The sequence below is a fragment of the Hypanus sabinus genome, chromosome 13 (genome assembly GCF_030144855.1).
Source record: "Hypanus sabinus isolate sHypSab1 chromosome 13, sHypSab1.hap1, whole genome shotgun sequence".
Lineage (NCBI taxonomy): Eukaryota > Metazoa > Chordata > Chondrichthyes > Myliobatiformes > Dasyatidae > Hypanus > Hypanus sabinus.
This window is the reverse complement of record NC_082718.1, coordinates 64502439-64523808: the sequence shown is the minus strand read 5'-3', so window position 1 is coordinate 64523808 and position 21370 is coordinate 64502439. Positions and strand designations below refer to the sequence as shown.

The 21370-nt window shown below is 45.6% G+C and overlaps 1 protein-coding gene across 4 annotated transcripts in view; it reads right to left on the bottom strand.

The window, feature by feature from the left end:
• Positions 1–18555, bottom strand: part of elk3 (ETS transcription factor ELK3) — a 39359-nt gene extending 20804 nt beyond the window's left edge. The window contains exons 1-2 of one of the 4 annotated variants that reach the window (XM_059987829.1): positions 18325–18555; positions 1410–1618 (exon numbers count right to left, since the gene is read on the bottom strand). In XM_059987829.1, coding sequence (XP_059843812.1) covers positions 1410–1616 — 207 coding nt within the window. In that variant the 5' untranslated portion in view covers positions 1617–1618; positions 18325–18555. The remainder of the gene's footprint in view (positions 1–1409; positions 1619–18324) is intronic. The other 3 variants (XM_059987830.1, XM_059987828.1, XM_059987827.1) reach the window with 3 other exon arrangements.
• Between the last annotated feature and the right edge of the window lie 2815 nt (positions 18556–21370).

Here is a 21370-nt window from a genome sequence, read left to right as displayed (position 1 = left end):
GAGGGTCTCAAAGGAGGAAGGGGAAGAGAGGTGGTGGTGGTTTAGGTGGGAATTACCAGGGGTTAGTGCCTTCACAGCTGAGAAATTGTCACTGACAGCAGGAACCAAGTAAGGACTTGCCCTGAGAGATGTGGAATTGGTAATTCAAGAGAGGCAAGGACATGGAGACACTAAAATACATGGACGAGAATTTTTAAGATGTGTTGGAAGCCAACATTTCTGGGAGAACTTGAGGTGATACACAAACAGAGCTTAGTACAAATTAGAATTTTGGAGCAAAACCTTGGGCAAGCTCAAAAAGGTGAACAGTGAAAGTGGGATTTTGACCAGGTACGCATCAGAGGGGGAAAATTGTGGATTTCTGTAGCAGAAGAGTTGGGACAAGAGTGGGTTTCAGCAATGCTGCAGAGGTGGAAATCAGTAGGCTCTATATAGAGAGGGTGAATGATCCAAACCCCACCTTTTGTTAGTGATTACATAAGAACAGCAGATATAGGAGCAGGAACTGACCATCTGGCCCTTCAAGCCTGTTCTACCATTCATGGTTGAACTAGCTATGGACACAGTTATACCTACCTGTCTTTTTTCCCTGACCCCAACTTCTCACTATGCAAAAATCTAGCTAACTGTGTCTTAAATATATTTAATGAGGTAACCTCGACTGCTTCCCCGGGCAGAGAATTCCACATTCACTACTCTGGAAAAAGCAATTCATTCTCCACCCTAAATCCAGTCCTTGAATCTTGAGGCAATGTCCACTAGTTCTAATCTCACCAACTTTCCTGCTTCTATCTTATGTACTCCTTTTATAATTCTATGTTACTCCAAGATCCCCTTTCATTCTCCTGAATCCTGGATGACTCAATCTCTCCTTTCATCTCCAGTGAACCTCCTCTAAAGTCAACATATCTGTTATCAAGTCAGGAGATCAGTGTTGCAGGCGTGGCCTCACTATTACCCTATATAGTTGCAGTGTAACCTCCCTGCTCTTAAATTCAGTCCCTCTAGCAATGAAGGCCAACATTTCACTGCCTTCTCCATAACCTGTTGTACCTACAAACCAACCTTTAGAGATTCATGCACAAACACTCCCAAGACCCTCTGCACAACAGCATGCCGGAATCTTTCACTATTTAAACAATACCTGTAATCTTTTATTTGCTATCTCACTATTTTTGCTCTCTTTTAACACTAAATATTTAGCTTTTATACATTCCTTACAATTTATAGAACATGGCATTGCATTATATTGCTATCACAAAACAATAAATTGCATAAAACGTGACTTTATCTGATCTACTTTTCTTTCCAAAGTAGAAGTGCTCGCATATAAAAACTGAACTGTCTGACTCAGTATCAAGGACAGAAAAAAAATAGTACACACCCCACGTGTAATAAAGAACAAGTACCTTATCATAATAATATCGGAGTGCACGGCTCAGCTTATCATAATTCATGTTGGTTTTGTTCTTCCTCAGACCCCAGAGTTTAGCCACCTCCTCGGCCTTGAGGAGTTTGAATTCCCCGTCATTGGACGTCCAGCAGATGAGGTGCTCGTGCTTCTGGTCCAGCAGTAATTGCAGCAAGAACTGCCAGAGCGTGATGGCACTCTCCATACCTGCAACACACAAAGGAAGCACACCTTCAGTCAGACTTGCACATCACTCCTAGCCAGTAGCAGCAGACACCGTCCTCTGACACATCATCATGATCATAGCACCAGAGGTCACCTGGACCCTCAATCCTGCTTCACTACTTACAGCCAAACTGACCAGACAGCATTGAGCACCATAGCACAGAAACAGGTCCTCTGACCCACCAAATCCATCCTGAACCATTATTCTAGTCTCACAGCAGTCTATACCCTTCCATCCATGTACCTATTAAACTTCTCTTAAATATTGAAATCAAACCCACTCCACCACTCTGCTAGCAGCTCGTTCCACATTTGTACCACCCTGAGTGAAGTTCCCATTCAGATTCACCTTAAACATTTCACCTTTCAGTCTCAACCCATGACCAGTCGTTCTAGTCTCACCCAACCTCAGAAGAAAAAACTTGCTTGCATTTCATCATCATGTGCTGTGTCATATGACATGGGCATTCATGGTCTTTTGATCATGATTGTTCTTAATTTTTCAATAAAAGTGGTTTCCCATTGTCTTCTTCTGGGCAGTGTCTTTTCAAGATAGATGACCCCCCCCCCCCCCCCATTATCATTAGTCTTCAGAGACGGTCTGCTTGGTGTCAGTAGTCGCATAACCAGGACTTATGATATGCACCAGCTGTTCATATGACAGTCCACCACCTGCCCCCATGGATTCACATGACCCTGATTGGTGTGGGGGGCACTGGGCAGGTGCTACACCTTGCCCAGGGGTGACCTGCAGGTTAATGGAGGGAAGGAGCACCTTACACCTTCTTTGGTAGAGGCCCATCTCCTCCCCACCACCTGATTGCTTGCATTTACCCCACTCTTACCCCTCATAATTATGTTTACCTATTAAATCTCCCTTCATTCTCATACGCTCAAGCAAAAAACACCCTAACCTGTTCAACCTTCCTCTATAACTCAAGTCCCAGCAACATCCTTGTAAATTGTCTCTGTACTCTTTCATTCTTATTGATATCTTTCCTGTAGGTGGATAACCAAAATCCTAGTTTTAGAGTTGGTCTCTTGCCTAGTGCAGTGTTTTCAGTCTGCTGTTCAGATGAAACCTAATCCCTATGCACCCAGTGAGGAAAGTAGACTATGGCAGGCCAGGTGGCTACCCAGCTTAAGCAGGCAGCAGCTGTCAAATGAGATCCACACTAAATCAGATGGCAGGCTTTTTAATCTCGCCTGCCTAAGATCCAAAACCAAAGTGCGTGAGCTACAATCAGAGACATGGAGCTGCTGCTGATGCAGTAGTCACAACCCACACTCCACAGCATCTCCAGAGCTTGATGGATCGCTTCTCTGAGGCCTACAAGGAATTTGGTCTATCAGCCTGAAAAAGACAAGCGTCTTGGGACACCACCAGTCATTATCACTGATAACTACAAACTGGATGCTGTTCGTCAGCTGACATATCTGGGGTCCATCGTCAGTGACAACCTCTCCTTGGATGCAGAAATCGACATGCGCATTGGGAAGGCTGCAACAACTCTTGCCTGCCTCTCTGCATGAGTCTGGAAGAACTCCAAACACTCAGTGAAAACAAAGATGACAGTGTACGTTTGTGTCACCAGAACACTGCTGTACAGCCGCGAGGCCTGGACAATAGATGCTAAGCAGGAGAGAAGGCACCTTCCAATTAAGGTGCCTCTGTGGCATTGTGTGCATCTCCTGGAGAGGAGTATTCAATGCTGAGGATCTCTCTCAAGTCAGCCTCCCTGGCACGTACACCCTGCTCAGGTCGCTGGCTGGGCCATGTTTGCGGCAGGCAAGATGGGCACATCACAAAACACATACTCCACAGTGAGCTGGCTTCAGGCAAGAGAACCACTGGCTGCCCGCTAATGCACTACTAGGATGTCTGCAGGCGGAATGTGAAGGCGCTGGACATCAACGCTGGGTCCTGGGAGGAACTTGCAGACAACTGCACCAGATGGAGAAGCATCATAAAACAACACCTTAAGTCAGGAGAAGAAAACTTCCTGGAAGCAGCGGAAGACGAACAGGCCCATAGGAAGGAACACTGCATCTCCAGTAGAGCTAGACCACTTATAGATGTGAACTTTATGACAGGGACTGACAATCTCACATTGGTCTCATAAGCCACAGACGGCATGCACCAACAATGTGGATAGTTAGGACGCAACATCCATGGTCAATGTCAGCCAATAGAGGGCCACGAAGATAATACCCAGGTAGCTCTGCAGGTTCGGCTCAGCTGAAGCAGCAGCTGTTATTGATCCCTCACCACTTATTTTCATTCACATTTTCTTTAAGATGCCATGCAGGGCGAAAACAAATTTTCTACTGACTGAGGCAAGTTGTAGGGGAGTATGAGCAACAACAGGGTCCCAGTGACTGAAGTACTTACATAAGTCCCAGGTAAGCAGAGAGGGAGTGCAGGTACATTACTAGGAGGGCCAGATGATTGAACAAATTAGAATTTTATTGTGATTTTACCAGCAAATTTTACCAGAATTTTCTTGGCTGAACTGCGAGTAACAACCTGACTGCACACTGCAACCCCAGGAGGTGATGCTCAATTCAGATACTTCCACCTGCCCTTCCCTCACGTTACCTACTGGACTGTGAATGTTTCTACAAGTCAATATAACTGGAATTAAATCACAATTTTCAGTTTGTTGTCCATTATTTACAATTACCATTCTATAGATTTGCTATGTATGCCTGCAGAAAAAGAATTTGAGGGTTGTATGTGGTGACATGCATGTACTCTGATAATAAATTTTACTTTGAATTTTAGCAAGAAACATAGAAAATAGGTGAAGGAGTAGGCCATTCGGCCCTTCGAGCCTGCACCGCCATTCAGTATGATCATGGCTGATCATCCAACTTAGAACCTTGTACCTGCTTTCTCTCTATACCCCCTGATCCCTTTAGCCACAAGGGCCATATCTAACTTCCAGTCCAGAAATACAAGTGTCCGTGAAAAGACAAAGTCAGAGTTAACATTACTGATCAATGATCACTCCTCAGATCTGTGTAAAGTTAGGTTTTAAGATGCAGAGGAAGTGTGGTGTCAAGAACATACCTTACAGACAGCGGCAGAACTGAATTAGTGCTGTAATAACTTCATGTTAACCGCTATGCTACCACGCTGCCCAAAATTCTACAGTCTTTTTCCCCCAGAGGCATTTGATGGGAACAGTTAACAAAAAACAAGAGCACCTTGAACTGAAGGAAACCAACTGGCTTGAGCAGGGAATTTGTTAGGACTAGGGACAACTTGAATACTGAAATTAGCTGTAATTAAAGATGTAACCCAAGGAATCAGCTTTACAGTTAAATTATCAATGTGTGGGAAGACAGAGCCAAGTATCTAGAGTTACTGATAACAGTACGTTGTGTGGCAGTGTAGACAAGGCAAGAGGAGCAGAAAGCTGGAAAAGGACATTGAGGATTGAGGACACATATTGGGCTAAGTGGGCATCTGCTACTTGGCAGCTGAGAGGGGCATTGGCATATTTTCTATGGTAAGGTTAAAATGGGGAGTGGATTTGATACCAAGGCAGCTGCCATACCAAGAAGCATTAGTTATACAGCTCAATCTGGAATCTCATGTAAAGTGTGGGAGAAATTCAGCAGATCAGGATGCATCTATGGAGGGAAGTGGACAGTGAACATGTTGGGATGAAACCCTTCATAAGGATAACACCAGATCAGAGTGTTGATCTTTCACAGAACAGGGGAAACTGGATAGTAAAAACCTGACCGTTCTCAGAGTGGGTAATGGGGCTTCAAACTCACACTAAGGATGGGTTTGGTTGTCTACTGCCATCATTTCGGGGGAGTCATCTTGAGGGGAAAAGGAGCCATTCTGCTGATATGTCAACAGTGGGGAGTAAAACATTCAAACTTTCAGCCCTACAGTTCTGTCTGCTTTTGGAGTTGTGTGACAAGAGCCTCATTTGCAGGGACAAGCATGATATTTCACTGTGCACTAAGAACAGCAGGACTAACAGGGCAGCTGCCTGTCACAAGGTAGCTCAACACATGCACAGATATGTTTAACATTTACATTGATAAGCTGCCTTCATCAACTTTCTTCAGTGGAAACAAGACCAAGTGCTCAGTTAATAAAATGTACAAGAGACATACTGCCCTCAGTTATACTGCATCTGCTACCAATCTAAAACGGCTCCCTGCTAGATAACTCACAGAAAGATACACTGATATAATGCATTGACAGAATAAACCATAGCAAGTTGTTTTGGATACTACTAAAAAACGGTGGTGTGCCTGAGGTGAAAACATTAGGACAGGCTTGGTCAAAGAACTAGCTTTAGGAAGTCTTAACTGAGAAGTTGAAGGGAGGAAATGCCAAAGTGACCAAAGGTCTGAAAGCAACAGTGGGGCCACAGCTGCGATCCATCTATTAAAGTTCCATAACTTCCGTCAACTTGAGGTGATGCACACAAGACATCATTTCGCAAGGGAAAGTGTAGTAGCATGTATGCAGCAGTTACTATGGATAAAGTTTTATGACAGGTGAGAAATCAGATATTTAAAAATATAACAAATAGGAAGGAACATTCAATGAATGAGGACAACCTGCAGCCCATTGTGCAAATTCCTTCCTCACCGTCACCATGAAACAAACAGAGAATACCAGTCAAATTCCCTTGGCTAGCACCACATTAATGCCCACTGATGTGAATCGTGTACAATATTAAGTACAGAATATTTCTGACTGAAATGCAAGAGATATTCCATCCAAGCAAAGTGTGGACTGACACTGTGGTGCAAGGCTTCTGCTTAATGGCCCTGGAATCACAGAATACTTCCATAAAGTACAGGCTGTTCAACCCACCATGTTGTGCCGACCCTTTAATGTGGACTAAGAGCAATCTAAGCTTCCCCTCCTAATAGCCCTTCATTTTTCTCTTATTCATGTCCCTAAGAATTTCTTAATTGCCCCTAACGTATCTGTCTCTACCATCACCCTGGCAGGATGTTCCACACACTTACCACTCTCTGTAAAGAACTTACCTCTGACATCCCCCTCTACACTTTCCGCCTGGTCAGCAAAGGCAAACTGCCTCCTTGTACGAGCAACACACACGAAATGCTGGAGGAACTCAGCAGGCCAGGCAGCATTTAGGAAAAGAGTACAGTCAACGTTTCAGCATGAAACTCTGGAGGGTCTCGGCCCAAAATGTCAACTGTACTCTTTTCCACAGATGCTGCCTGGCCTGCTGAGTGCCTCCAGTATTTTGTGTGTGTTGCTCGGATTTCCAGCATCTGCAGATTTTCTCTTGTTCCTGAGTCTTCAATAGTCACAGAGTTCTTTCAAACTCTCTGGGACTCTGGAAAGTAGGGAAGAGAAAGCGGACATAACCATGTTTTAATTTATCGGCCTGACATATTGACTATTTATTCTTCTCCATAGATGTTGCCTGACTGGCAGAGTTCCTCCAGCATTTCGTGTGTTGCACTTTCTAATTTCTCAACTTGGGCACCTTCTTGTCCTCTACCATTTGGACTACGAGCATTACTTAATTATTTGAAAACTTGCACTACTTAATTTGTAATTTATAGTAAGTTTATGTCTTGCACTCTCGTGCTGCTGCAAAGCACATTCACTGAAATGGAAAAGACATTGCACTCTCTCAACCTAGGAAGTCTGGATCCAGTCATCACAAACTGGAGTCTTCCTTGGTTGCAGTGGATGACCTTCTGTGCTTTGTCATACCTTTGCTCTCCAAAGGATGTTGTAGAACCACCTTCCTGGCCATTGGATCTCTCTGTTGATCACATTCACACAATCTGTCAGAGCTGACTTCACAAGGTAAGTGTTGGTGAACAGCCCTGGAGTGGAAAGCACAGCATAATGAAAGCTGCAACTTAATACCTGTAGGAGATGTCCACCATTGAGGACACCTTCAATAGGCAATGCCTCAAAAAGGCAGCGTACATCATTTAGAACCCCTCACCTAGGACATGCCATCTCCTCATTACTACCATCAAAGAGGACAGAGATACAGGAGCCTGAAAATACTCACTCACCATTTTAGGAACAACTTCTTCCCTTCCGCCATCAAATTTCTGAACAGAGGATGTACCCACAAACACTACCGCACTAAATTTCTACACTCTTTTTACAATACTTATTTTTAATATATATATATTTATTACTTTAATATTCTATGGCAGGCCAGTGGTGTAGTGGCATCAGCACTGGACTTCGAAGCTGATGGTCCTGAGTTCAAATCCGGCCAGGTCTCAGCCTGGGCAGAAGCAGTATCAAGGCCTGGTTCTTGCCACGAAAACCCTCTGGACAACTACACTATCCATAGGGTCGCATTGAGTTGACGTGACTCAATGGCACTCAACAACATATTTTATGTATTGCACTGCACTGCTGGTGCAGAACAGGACATACTATATGTCAGTGATAATAAACCCGATTCTGATTAAGAGGAAGGCCAGGTTATCCGCCCACATTGTATGTTATAGTACAAGAGGCAACTCTATTGCCTCTGAATCAAAGATCATAATCAAAGTCAATTCCAATCTCAGCTAACACCACCGAGAGAGAGTTGCAGTGTTTTGAATGAGACAGCTTCCCTCTCAGTATCTCACAGATGCGGGAGACTGCAGTTAGAGCAAACAACAGATCGCCCAAGCAGTTCAGCTGGTCAGACACCATCTGTGGAGATAGAGGGATGGGTGATGTATCAGAAATGAGTGTAGGTAGAAGACAGCCAGTATGAGGAGGTGAGAGGGAGGGTGAAATAGAATGATGATCAATACATGGAATTTGATGAGGCAAGGGAAGGATTAGGCAGATGGAGATGGGGGCAGGGGTGAGATTGAGCTGGAAGGTGCTAGGTGGAAATAGAGAAAGCTAGGGATGGTGAGCAAATGGAGCCAGATGGGGGAGTGCGACAAACCTCAATGGGGGGGGGGGGTAAGATGAAAATTGTGAACAAGGGGACAGAGATAGGAGTAGGAAAGAAATGAGGGAAGGCTATTTGAAGTTGGAAAATTCAATGTTGCTACCATTGGGTTGGAGGCTTCCCAGGCAGAATACAAAGTGTTTGTTGTTCTCATTTGCATTTGGTCTCACCATGGCAGTAGAGCAGGCCAGTGTGGGAATGGGAAGAAGAAATGAGATATTGTATTTAGTTTAAATGTCACTCTTGAGGGAGCCTTCTCGGCTTGGGTGATATCAAGTACAGATCAGGCGCCTAGGACCCATGGTCTGTCTGCAAAAGATGTTTAAACTTCTTAGTTTATCTTCCAATTTCTTTCCCCCACCCCCTTCCTATTCCCACACCAACCTGTCTGTCCTGGGCATTCTTCACCAGAACATCCCCTTCTCCTATCTGGTTCCAACTACAGAATTCAGAATCGGCTTATTATAACTGTCTGATACGAAATGAATTTTGTTGTTTTGCAGCAGCAGCAGTGCAGACATAAAATCAGTATAAATTAATAAAATAAAGAGTGCAGAAAAATGGAATAATGAGGTAACATTCATGGACCGTTCAGAAACCTGTTGCGAGAGTGGAAGAGGCTAATCCTAAATCAATTAGTCTCTCTTCAGACTCATGTACCTCCTCCAAGATGGTAGTAACAAAAAGAATGCATGTCTTGGATGGTGAGCGTCCTTAATGATAGTTGCCGCCTTCTTGAGGCTCTGTCCTTTAAGGATGTCCACAATGTACTACTTACTGATGAAACTAGCTGAGTCTACAATCCTCTACAGCCTCTTCTGATCTTGTACATTGGAGCTCCCACATCAGGCTGTGATGCAACCAGTCAAAATGCACTCCACTGTACACTATGGAATTTTGAAAGTCTTTAGTGACACACCAAAGACCAAATTATCCATTATTCCTCTGTCTGGGTTCCACCCTGTTACCTACTGGCTTCTGTCTCTATTCTTCCTCTCTCCTTCTACCCAGTTCCAGCTGTCAAACCTTGCCCTCCCTTCCCTCGTTATCTGTTTCCACCTATTCCTTACCACACTCTGGTAAGTAAGCCTCATTACTACAGGAGCCTGCATAGCCACACCTAACAACTCAGCAAAAAGCTTCTTCCTCTCTACCATTAGATTTCTGAACAATCCACGAACCCTACCTCATTATTCCTTTTTGTTTTTCACTTTTTTCTAAGAGAGATTTGTCTTTGTACTGTATTGCTACTGCAGAACAACTTTCATGCCAAATATCAGTGACAATACATCTAATTGTGATTATCTATCTACCCCTCTCCTTTTACACTTAGCTCATCCGTCCATCATCCCCTCCCATAACTGATTTCATCCATCTCCTGTCTCACTCCTCCCTCACTTCTATATACTGTTCATCTCCCTCTCCTACTGTTGCAGGGTCTTGACCCAAAATAACGATCATCCCTCCACCTCCATAGATACAGCCTGACATGCTGAGGGCTTCTCCAGCAGTTTGATTTTTGCTCTCTGATGTAGAACTTGTCCTTTTCTTAATGTCAGTAAAACATCAGCTGACCATTAGGTCATGAGTTTTGAGGAAGTTTGCGGTGGTACATGACCACAGTAACCACACTTTACAGCATTTTCCAATCTCCTGAAAAGGAAGAGAAAGGTACTATTCAAATGCCAATCTTTCTGTTAAATTTGTCCCTGCTATATCATCTGTCACCACAGGTAATTCTCTCAAACCCCAATCACTCTAGTCAGAGTAGACTGGGGTTTCACAGAGAACTCACCTGACTTCAAGTTGGAGTTACAGATCCACCTGTATGTATGAGAACCACAGACAGAACTTCAGCTTTCACCTTCTCTACTTGAAGAGCAGGAGACAAGGTTTTCACCAACACTGGATGCCCAACACTCAAACTTCAGATGACCACTAGAGGTGAGATGGAGAGATAGAACCTAGATGTTACAGTACAGGCTCTTTAACCCACAACCTTTTAACTTACTCTGAGATCAATCTAACACTTTGCTCCTACATAGCCTTCCATTTTCTATCATCCATATGCCTATTTAAGAATTTCTTAAATGCCTCTAATGCGTTATCTGCCTCTACCACCCCCGGCACCACATCGCACACACCAAGCACTCTGTGTAAGATAACTTACCTCTGACAACCCCCTACCTCAATTCACCCCGGGACTCATACTTGGAGCAGTAATAGATGTTGCTGTACTAATGTAAGGATTAACACTAAACAGCCTTTTCCAAAACTCCAGCCCACAAATACACACAGGGAAAACTGGCAGATATAGTGTACATTATAAAAATACTAGATTGACCAGTTTCCGCAGGATCAGACGAGACAGATTGAACATCAGAAGGGCCTAGATGATCAATCCTGAGTGGTCATCAGAACTGCACCCACCACCAGTCACCGAAACTGATGAATTCGTTGAGCAAAGACAGCCCGTGGCTGTGGGGAGGGGCATCTCAGACTGGTGGCAGGAACTGTGTACTCTTGGAAGACAGACTGCACAAGATCTGGATGGAGACTGCCAGCTGTACACGAACCATTGCTCAACAAGTAGTAATCTTCCCACTGAGTCATTGTGGGTTCAAGGCCCATTCCAAAGGCTTGAGCACAACAGTTAAGAGTGTTGGAGATGCCAGCCCTGTGATGAGACACTAAACTGAGGCCTCATTTTCTGTTTCTCAGAGCACCAACATCCAGGCTCAACTTTACTTATTAACCAATATCAGATTACCCACGATGATCACAGCACTAGTATAGGGTCACACTGTGTACACATCAGCTGAGACATTACACAATATCGGATTAGGGTGTAGAATTGTTCATTTTCATGTTTAATTCCCCTAGGCTTACTTGTAATGTCACATAATCACCTATACTGTATACATATAACTGTTTAGTGAATTTCCAATAATTACCTTACAGTTGCTTGTATTTTCTGAGTTTATATTCCTTAGTTTTCCATAGCAAGTGTCACACCACTTGAATCTGACTATCTGATAGATCTGACTATTTTTACGTTAATTATTATCACTGGAATTTTTCTTTACTCTAGTCTGAGCATGAGAAAATGATTACTTTTTCCTTTGTCTTTCTGTTCTTTGTTCTTTTCATACTCAATAAAATTGCTAGCAATAAGTTTTATGCCTCATTCTTCACTTCCAAAAGAACCTTTGGATTGCAAAAGCATCAGATCCAACAACAGTGACCACTAACTGGTAGAGTATGGTAGTTTTGTGTAAGAAACAGTTTAACACTACCAGGGTGAGCAGTTCAGCCAGGCTCCAGTATCATACTAGGTGCTAAAGAATTGCAGGTTCTTCTTCACCCAGAAGGCACAAGTCTTGGAATTCTCCATCCAAAGGAACTGTGGAAGCCCAGTCACTGGGTTTATTCAAGGAAGTGATGGATGAGTTTTTAAATATTCCAGGATATGGGACTAGGGTAGGAAGATGATGGCAAGATCAAAGATTGGCCAGAATCTTTTGGCTGGCAGGGCAAATATGAGGGATGAAATGACAACTCTTGCTTTTATTTAGCATCAGCACAGAAACAGGCCCTTCAAGTCCCTGCTGAACTATGTGTTATTCTGTCTACTCCAACTGACCTGCACCTGAACCATAGCCCTACATACCACTCCCATCCATGTACTTATCCAAACTTCTGTTAAATCTTACAATCAAACCTACACCCACCACTTCCTCTGGCAGCTCATTCCACACTCTCACCACCCTCTGTGAAGTTGTTCCCCCTCATGTTCCCTTTAAATATTTCATCTTTCACCCTTAACCTATGACCTCTAATTCCAGTCTCACACAACCTGAGTGGGAAAAGGTTGCTTGCATTTACCGTAAATATACCCCTCATAATTTCTTTGCGTTTATGTCCTTTGACCTGCCTTGGATGCTGCGAAAGTCCTTCAGTTCTGTAGTTTATGCTTCAGCCTTGCTGGCTTCTGGAACTACGAACCAAAGAGTGACAGTGGTAAAATGGGCAAATGCCAGTCAACTCCTCATGCTAGGCCTCTCTTGATTTTCCATTTTTGATTACAATATCAAGAAAAAAAACTTACAATCACCCAAGGACGAGATTCTAAATCATTGTATAAAAATTGTTGTAAGTGGAAGTCAACAAGAAATCACTTCTTCCAGAAATCTTGCAAGCAATTAGTGGGATATATACCCAAAAGATATTTTGGCCTCCAGCAGATATGTTACTATTTCCGTATGCCAATTAGAATTGTGCTCACCTTCTCTCCTTCTTTGCTGAGGGTAAATTGATCAGTTTTAAGCACATAACAAAGTGACATCTGTCAGCTCCCAGGACAGATACCTTGTGGGTGCTTTCTATAAACCGTTAAGCATGGAGTCATAGAGAGATAGAAACAGGCCCTTCAGCCCTCTGATTCCCACCTATCATTAGACACCCATTCCTATCAACTGCCGCAAGATCCTACCACTCACCTTCACATCAGAGGGAATTTACAGTGGTCAATTGGTATAGCAATCTTCACAGCTTTGGGATACAAGTTACCTGCAGCAACCAAAGGAAACCCATACAGCAACAGGGAGGACATGCAAACTCCACACAGACAACACTCAAAGTCAAGACTGAAAAGCCTAGAATGGAAAGAACAGTTCTAATGTGGGAGAGTCTAGAACCAGTGGACACAGACTCAGAATACAAGATCAGAGATGTACTTGGAACAGACATGAGAAAGAAATACTTTAGCCAGAGAGTGGCGAATCTGTGGAATTCGTTGCCACAGGTGACTGTGGAGGACAAGATATTGGGTATATTTAAAGAGGAAGTTGCTAAGTTATTGATTAGTAAGGGTGTTAAAGGTTATAGGAAGGAGTTAAGGGGAGTAATAAATCAGCCATGATGAAATGATGGAGCCGACTTGATGAGCCTAATGTCTGGGTCTCTGGCAGTGAGGCAGCAGCACTGCTAACTGAGCCACTGTGCCACCAGTTCCACCACGGTGCTGAATTGGAGTTAAAGAGCAAGTGTTGGTTTGTGGGGTCTTGGTCTGGTCTGTTGACAGAAGCCACCTGTGGAGTGAAGAGGAGTTTGTTATCTGAGTAGGGATTACAGTGAGATTGTCTCTGCTGGAGCTCCAGGATATTCTGTACTCTGAAAATCAGTCACCATTAATCTTTTCACAGAATGAAGAGCTCCAAGTGTGGTCTAACCAGGGTCACGTTCAGCTCTGGTTACCTCATTATAGGAAGGATGTGGAAGCTTTAGAGAAGCTGCAGAGGAGATTTACCAGGATGCTGTCTGGGATAGAGAGCATGTCTTATGAGCACAGGTTAAGCGAGCTTGGGCTTTTCTCTTTGCGGTGACAGTGGATGAGAGGTGATTTGATAGAGGTGTACAAGATGATAGGAGTGGACAGCCAGAGACTTTTTCCCAAAGCAGAAATGGCTGATACCAGGGGGCATAACTTCAAAGTGATTGGAGGAATACGCAAGGGAGATGTCAGAGATAAGTTTTTTTTATTACATAAAGAAAGGTAGATGTGCTGCCTGGGGTGGAGGTGGAAGCAGGTAGATTATTTAAGAAACTGTCAAAGAGGCAAATAGGTGATAGAAAAATGGAGGGCTATGTGGGGTGGCGGGGGGGGGAGAGGGCTAGAGAAGGTTATAAGCACAACACTGTAGGCTGAAGGCCCTGTACTGAGCTGTTATGTTCTATGACATTCAAACAGTACAGCTGCATGAATGTACCAAGGTCACTCCTGGTCACAGCAGGGATGAGTATGAAACAGGCCTTGCAGGCCACAGAGCAATATATTCAGATCAGCAGTACAGTGTGACCAGTATCTCTACAACAAAATCTTAACGCACACAACATGCAAAGCATGTCCAGATACTTCACAGGCGTATTATTAGACTATAATTGCCTCTATTAAAAGACAAAGAATTTTTTTAACGAATCTCACAGAACATTTATTGAAGCTACTGTGTATTCAGCCACTAAATTTTCCATTTTAAGTGCATTTTTCAGTGGGGTTCTATTATTTCCTAGTTAATGTTTGCAGGGAAAACCTGGCTGAGATGCAAAGATGCAACGTATAAAGTTTAACCAAGCAGGCGAGAAGTAGTGGTGCCAATTGTCCAGTGGGTGGTATGAGCGTTTGCTCGATTTTCCAATGCCCCCCTGAGGCATGTTTTAGATACCTTACTTCAGCAGCAAGCTAGCATCTTAGGGGGTCTGGGAGGAAACTGATGCACCTAGGGGGGAAAACTCACATGGTCACAGGGAGAATGTACAAACTCCACACAGACAGCATTCTAGTGATCAAATCAGGATACTAGAGCCCCAAGGCAGCAACTCCAGTAGCTATGACGCTGTATCATGTGTGGTTGAACTGTACACTATCGAGTGACACCGTGTCATGTGTGACTAAACTAATTGTCTAGGAGCTACCTGTGTATAATCAGCCCTAAGAGATTGGAGCATGTAGCAGATAATAAAAACAAGGGACCATGCAGCAGGTACACACAACAAGCCACAAATAGTCCAAATTTTCTCAAAGACCCCATCCTCCATTCCCACATCTCCTGCTTTTATACCATGAGGACTCACAGTCAGTTAATGAATCAAAACATTTTTATGACAATATACTAAACAGCCACCTGATGGGAAGAACCAGTAGCAGATTGTGCAAATACAGCAAGAAAATGGTGTTAGAAAGATATGGCTAAGATTGAGAGAGGGAGGGAAGGGAGGCTTAAGTATAGAAAGTGGGTGGGTATCTCCAACAGTAATTTTGTTACACCGGTCAAACTGCCCTCATGTTCCACATGAGAAATCAAGATCAACTCCTTCCTCAACGGGATTCCAGACAATCATTGGCAGGAGGGTGTAATTATAGTCTGACAAGTTTACATAGGCAATTTCCATCATAAACAGGTACTTGGATATATAATGGAAAAGACTGACAGGAAATCTGTCCAACACTAGGTTCATAATAAATTCTGAATAAACATTAAAATATACGATTGCCAACAGCTGTATATTTACAAAAAATAACCAAATATATCTGGACTAAAATAGTCAGATATAATAAAGTAACCAGCCAATTAATATCCTGTCATCTTACTGTCCGTGACTTACAAAACTAATGAAATGATTATTTATATTTAAAGTTATATTTTCAACAGTAAAGATCAGCGTAACCCAGAATGTTTATGAATTATTGATTTCTTTGCATGTTTTGCCACTCACAGGATTTAGGTAGCAGCTTCCTGAAGGCACTTCCTGCAGATTGCAAGCTGCTCAGTAGCTCAGTAAACTGTGAAACTGTCTAATTGTGGACTTCCTTTCATTATAACTTCACAGCACTGCTGAGGCAGGCTGCAGAAAGAGCAGAAATAACGTGCAAACTAAACATTACAGGATCACACTCTTCAATTCCTTTATGAGCTCACAAACAAACCTCTCCAGTTATTTCTGGCTAGATTTAGTTAGAAGCCTATTGAAAATTGTTTTGCAGTAGATATTTGAAGAAAACTATTAGGACACGGATGTTGTACTAAAGCTCAGCTCTACAGCCCAGCACCGTCAATCGGTCACGTACACAGAAAGATCCAAACCATTCATCCTGCTTGAACAGAAGTCATTTTTATGATGTTTACTCACTTCTGCTGCCACAATACACTTCTCTCAATAGCATCACCACTTAAGACACTTGAGGGCTGCCCTCAGCACACCGTCAGGCGTGTTGGCTGTTAACGCAATTTACGCATTTCACTGTATGTTTTGATGTACACGTGCAAAATAAACTTGAATCTTGAGTACCAACACAAATACAAGAAAATCTGCAGATGATGGAAATCCAAGCAACACACACAAAATGCTGAGTTCCTCCTGCGTTTTGTGTGTGTTGCTTGAACGTTGACTCACTGGTGCTTCTGAGATAGGGTTGTGCACTCCAGCCATTAGCTGGTGCAGCGGATTCACCCAGGACCACAGGTCAAAGAGAAGGCGTCCTCGCAGACCAATGCCAGTAGCCGAGAAGGCCGGCAATGACCGATTGATCCAACGGCCTACATCCACCACTTCATTGTGTGACGTGATGCAAATAGTTCTTTTGCACCACTGAGCTGTACCCAGCCATTACTTTCAAGTCTGTGAGTGTCACTAGAAACACAGCACACAACCTCCCTGTGAGAACAGCAGAAAGAGCTGAACAGTTGGAAAGTACTGTGTTGGGGGTCAACGACAACCAGATGATCGAGAGGGCAGCTCCTTACAGGTGCTGGTGTGGCCACCAAGGGACACGCAACAAAGACAGGTAAACATACGAATGAACCACCACCAGAGAGAATGGTAGATCAGGGTGAGAAAGGCCAGAGGTGCTCTCCGCACACCAGCCTGGTCTGTGGCCATCAGCATTTTATAAATATTAAACAGAGACGTAGGTAGACCAGCATTGGTTATTTTCTTAGACACACACACGCAGTTTCCCTGCAACGGTACAGAACAGTAGTGTTGCAGAACGGAAAGGCTTTAATGAGATTTAGGTGCTGTGTGTGCAGACATTGCTAAATCATGACTAAATCCGCTCTCTGCTACAGAGACTGGAAAATTCAGGGAACGCCACTCACATCCTGCATTGAGCATCATGTTACACACAGACTACAAACTTCAGTCAAACTCCCCCCAAACACAGCCCCAGGGCTCTGGGTAGCAGACACAAGCCAGCCAACAAGGAGTTAACCTCACAGCCCCTTGCAACTTGGAGACCAAGAGACTCTTTGTTTCCACTGGTGACTCATTCCCAGTATGTAGCTTGCTGCCAGTTTCAAACCGGAAGCTCAAGGCAATTAAGTTCTTGCTGTTTCTAGACAGGCAAAGGAACAGTACGGAAAGTGGCTCTCCCACCCCCCCCCCACCTCTGCCTTCCAACCACTGCACTGCCCCCACACCCACACAACCCACTCGCCCATCCCCAGTCATTCCACAGACCTCAACCAGCCCATACCACCACATCCCAAGCACCTACCTGCCACTCCCCCAGAACTTTCAACCCTGTTCATCCCCAGTCATCACCATAACACTGCCTGTCACTACCACCCCAATCTGTTCCCACTGAAATCACAGACCAGCATGCCACTCACACACACTGCCCCAACAGACCCTCCTAAATGCACCTTCACCCTCATCATACTGCTGTCCCAGACCCGCTTGCAAACTCTCTGTTCACATTCACCATTTCCACCTATTACCCAGTGTCACTTCCCACCTGCCACCCCTACTCACAGTAGCCCACCAACACCATCTGTTGATGCACTTACCAGACAGACCCCTAATCACATTCTCCCAATACTCACCCCTCATATTCACTTCACTCCTCACACCCACTGTTCTTCACCTCCATACACATCAGCCCCATACTAGCACTCAATCTTGAACACCTCCCCCCACACACACAGACCACCTACCAGCGCCTTTCCCGGTCCCCCCATCCCACTCGGCTCCACATGACATAACCCGGAGGCCCCAAACCCCACCAGACCTGTTGCCGAAGACCTCAGCGGGACTTTAATCACCCTTCCCCCTCCACTTCAACCCATCAGCCCCTCACCACAGCAAGGGAGTGGGGGAGAGGCCGACACTTTACCAGGACACAACGCCCCCCCCCCCCAATCGTCAGTCCAGCGCGGCTCGGCCCGGTCGGCCGGGACCTCACTTACTTACCTACCTACCGGACGGCCGGCCGGCAGGCTTCGCTGCCCTCGGCTCGGCTCGGCTCAGCGAGGTGCGGTGCCTCCTCTTCCCATGCTGGAGTGGTGCTGCTGCGGTAACCAGATCCTCCCAAGCAGGAAGCTGGATCAGGCAGACAAGAGCTCCGGATCACTTCCTTTCCGCATTATTCCCCAGGCGCTCGGCAGTCTGTGTAAACAAGTCTCTCCTCTCCCGTCCCGGCCTGGCCCGGCCCAGCCCAGCCCGCCCCCGGAACCACCAGCTCCCCACAACAGGCACCGCCTACCCTTCCACCATCACCCCTTCTCCCTCCCACCTCACTATCCGCCCAACATCCCTCCCCTCAACTTCCCCTTAAACTCGTTTCCCTCTCGACAACTCTGCTCTCTACAACTTCCACTCTTGCTGACAACACTAAGCCTTAATAACCGGACCATACTTCACAGCGCCACCCCCATTATCCTTCTCCCTCCGCCTCTCTCCGACTTCCCCTCCCCTTCCCCCTCTGCCCCTTCATTTCCTTTCGCACCCTAACCCCGTCTTCCTGCCCCTCCCACCCTCCTTCACTCCTTCCCCCCGTCGCCCCCGCCCCCTCCCCCTCTCACCTACCCCCTCCCACTCTCCCTCTCCCCTCCACCCCATCCCCTCCCCTCCCCCACATCCCACCCCCTCCCTCTCCCTCCCCTTTGTCCCTCCCTCCATCACCCTGCCCTGTCCCCCTCCCCTCCCCTACGCCCACCACCATCCCCTCCCACTCCCCCTTCTGCCCTCCATCTCCCCCTCTCCTACACACTACCCCCTCCCGCCACTCCTCCTTACCCACTCCCACTCCACTCCACCCTCCCTCCCCTCCATCTTCCACCACACTCTCACACCTCCCCCTCTCTCACCTCTCCCACCACTTCCCCCCTTACCTCCTCCCTCCCCACCTCCTACCACTCACCCCTTCCCACCATTCCCCTCCCCTTCTCTCACACCCCCCACATCGCTCTCCCCACCTCTCCCACTGCTTCGTTTTCCCCTTTCTCACTCCCTCCCTCACCCTTTCCCACCCCTTCACCTTCTCCCTCCCCCACCCCTCCTTCCTGCCACTACACCCTCACCTCCTCCCACACCCTCCCTCACCACAGCCCTGGCAGATGGGACATATGCCATGCGGAACAATGGAGGTTGGTAGCCATGAAGCAGTTTGAAGGGTGACATACACATGGCAGAGGAGGTGTGTAGATTGTGGAACAGTTCATCTCAGAGTAGATACTTCCTCCACGTTGAATGGTTAGAGGCAGCAAAGCATTGCAAAAGTCTCTCCACTTGTTGAATGGGCTTTTTCAGATTAGCTGTTGGTCTCTGGATGATAACCAGAGGACAAACTCACTGAGGTGCTGAGGAGAGAGCAGAAGCCTCATCAGAAATGGACGACGAATTGTGGGTGCTGGTCTGACACAATGTCCTGAAGAGAACCAGGTCCACCTCTCAGCAGCTGATGGAGTTAGCGAATGGCAATGAGAACCAGTCAGCCTGCGTCATGATCACTGTGGCCCATCCGAAGGTAGCAAACAGTGATGAAATCTATGGCAATATTGGACCACGTGTGTTGAGGGATCAATCCATTCCTCCGAGGCAAATTTAATGGTGAGTAGCTCCTCATCTCCTACTCCATAACAGCACTGTGTAGAGTTGAACTTGCATGAGAAGAAGGCACTTGAGTGTGTCTTCTCATCCAGTTCTCACTGGGAGAGAAAGGTGTGCACTTTCTCTGCGTCCATGGTTATGTCTTGGGGTGAGATGACATAACACAGGTAGGAAATAACACATAACACTGTGGAACTGGCATTTTTCTAACTTGCAGTACAGTTGGTTTACAATGAGATGCTGAAAGACTGAATGGACGTGACAAACGTGGTCTTGGGGAGTCCTTGGAGAAGGTAAGGATCTTGTTAATGAAGAATTTTTAAATGGGTGGATTGTCCAAAGGACATCACAAAGTATTCATAGTGGCCAGTGGATGTTAAGAATGCCATCTTCCACTCATCCCCCTGCATCAGGTTGTACACACTGCTTAGATCCAGTTTGGTGAAGATCTGGGCCCTGCGGAGAGCTGAATGCGCTATCCATCAAGGGCAGAGGGTAGCAGTACTTAAAGGTGATTTTGTTGAGTCTGTGGTAGTCAGTGAACGGACAAAGACCCCCGCCCTTCATTTTGACAAAGAATCCTGTGCTGGCTGGGGACTGGGATGGTTGAGTGAAGCTATCTTCTAGCACTTTGGCGATGTAGCGCTTGGATCTCAAGAGGGGAAAGGGGGAATAGATAATCTCAGGAAGGGGTGGTGTGGTACCCAAGAGGAGTCAATTATGTGGTTTGTGAGGTGGCAAGGTGCTCATTTCCCTTTTACTGAAGCCGATGGCTAAGTCATAGTATTCTTGTGTGAGTTTGGTGAGGTTGAGGGTTTCTTCCATCTCTATGGATTTTACAGGGTGAAGTTAGCTGAGGTTACAGACAGGTGGTCTAGCAGTGAAACGGATGACCAGAGTGAGGATCTTGCATGGAGAGGGAGGAGTAACCGAAAGTGAGAGGAGTGTTGGATGAGTTGATCAGGAGGAATTGGAATTCCTCGTAGTGCTCTTCAATGCTTCTCTGCCCAGACTGTGTGTGTGCTCTGAACATCCCAGACCCCAAGGGATATCTGTCAGTGGCTGTGATGTAGAAGATATAGGCTTGGTATGGAGTCGAAGCTGCACACAGAGAGTCCGGTCCAGAAAGTTGCTTGGTGCGTTGGAATCCACTAGAGCTGTCAGAATGGAAGAGAGAGTGAGTCAGGCCATGGTGCTGGAAGGAGTGGCAGGTGGGAGGTTACCAGATAAAAGGCCCATTGTCTCTACTTGGTGGTGCCATTTCTCAGATGCAGTGGACATTGATGCATGGGTAATTGGCGATTCTGCAGTAAGTCCACCGGCACTCACGCTCATGGAAAGTTAAAGGATCTCTCCATAATTGTATGGGTTCTGCAGGCGTTGATGATGTGGGTCCTGCAGCCTGAAA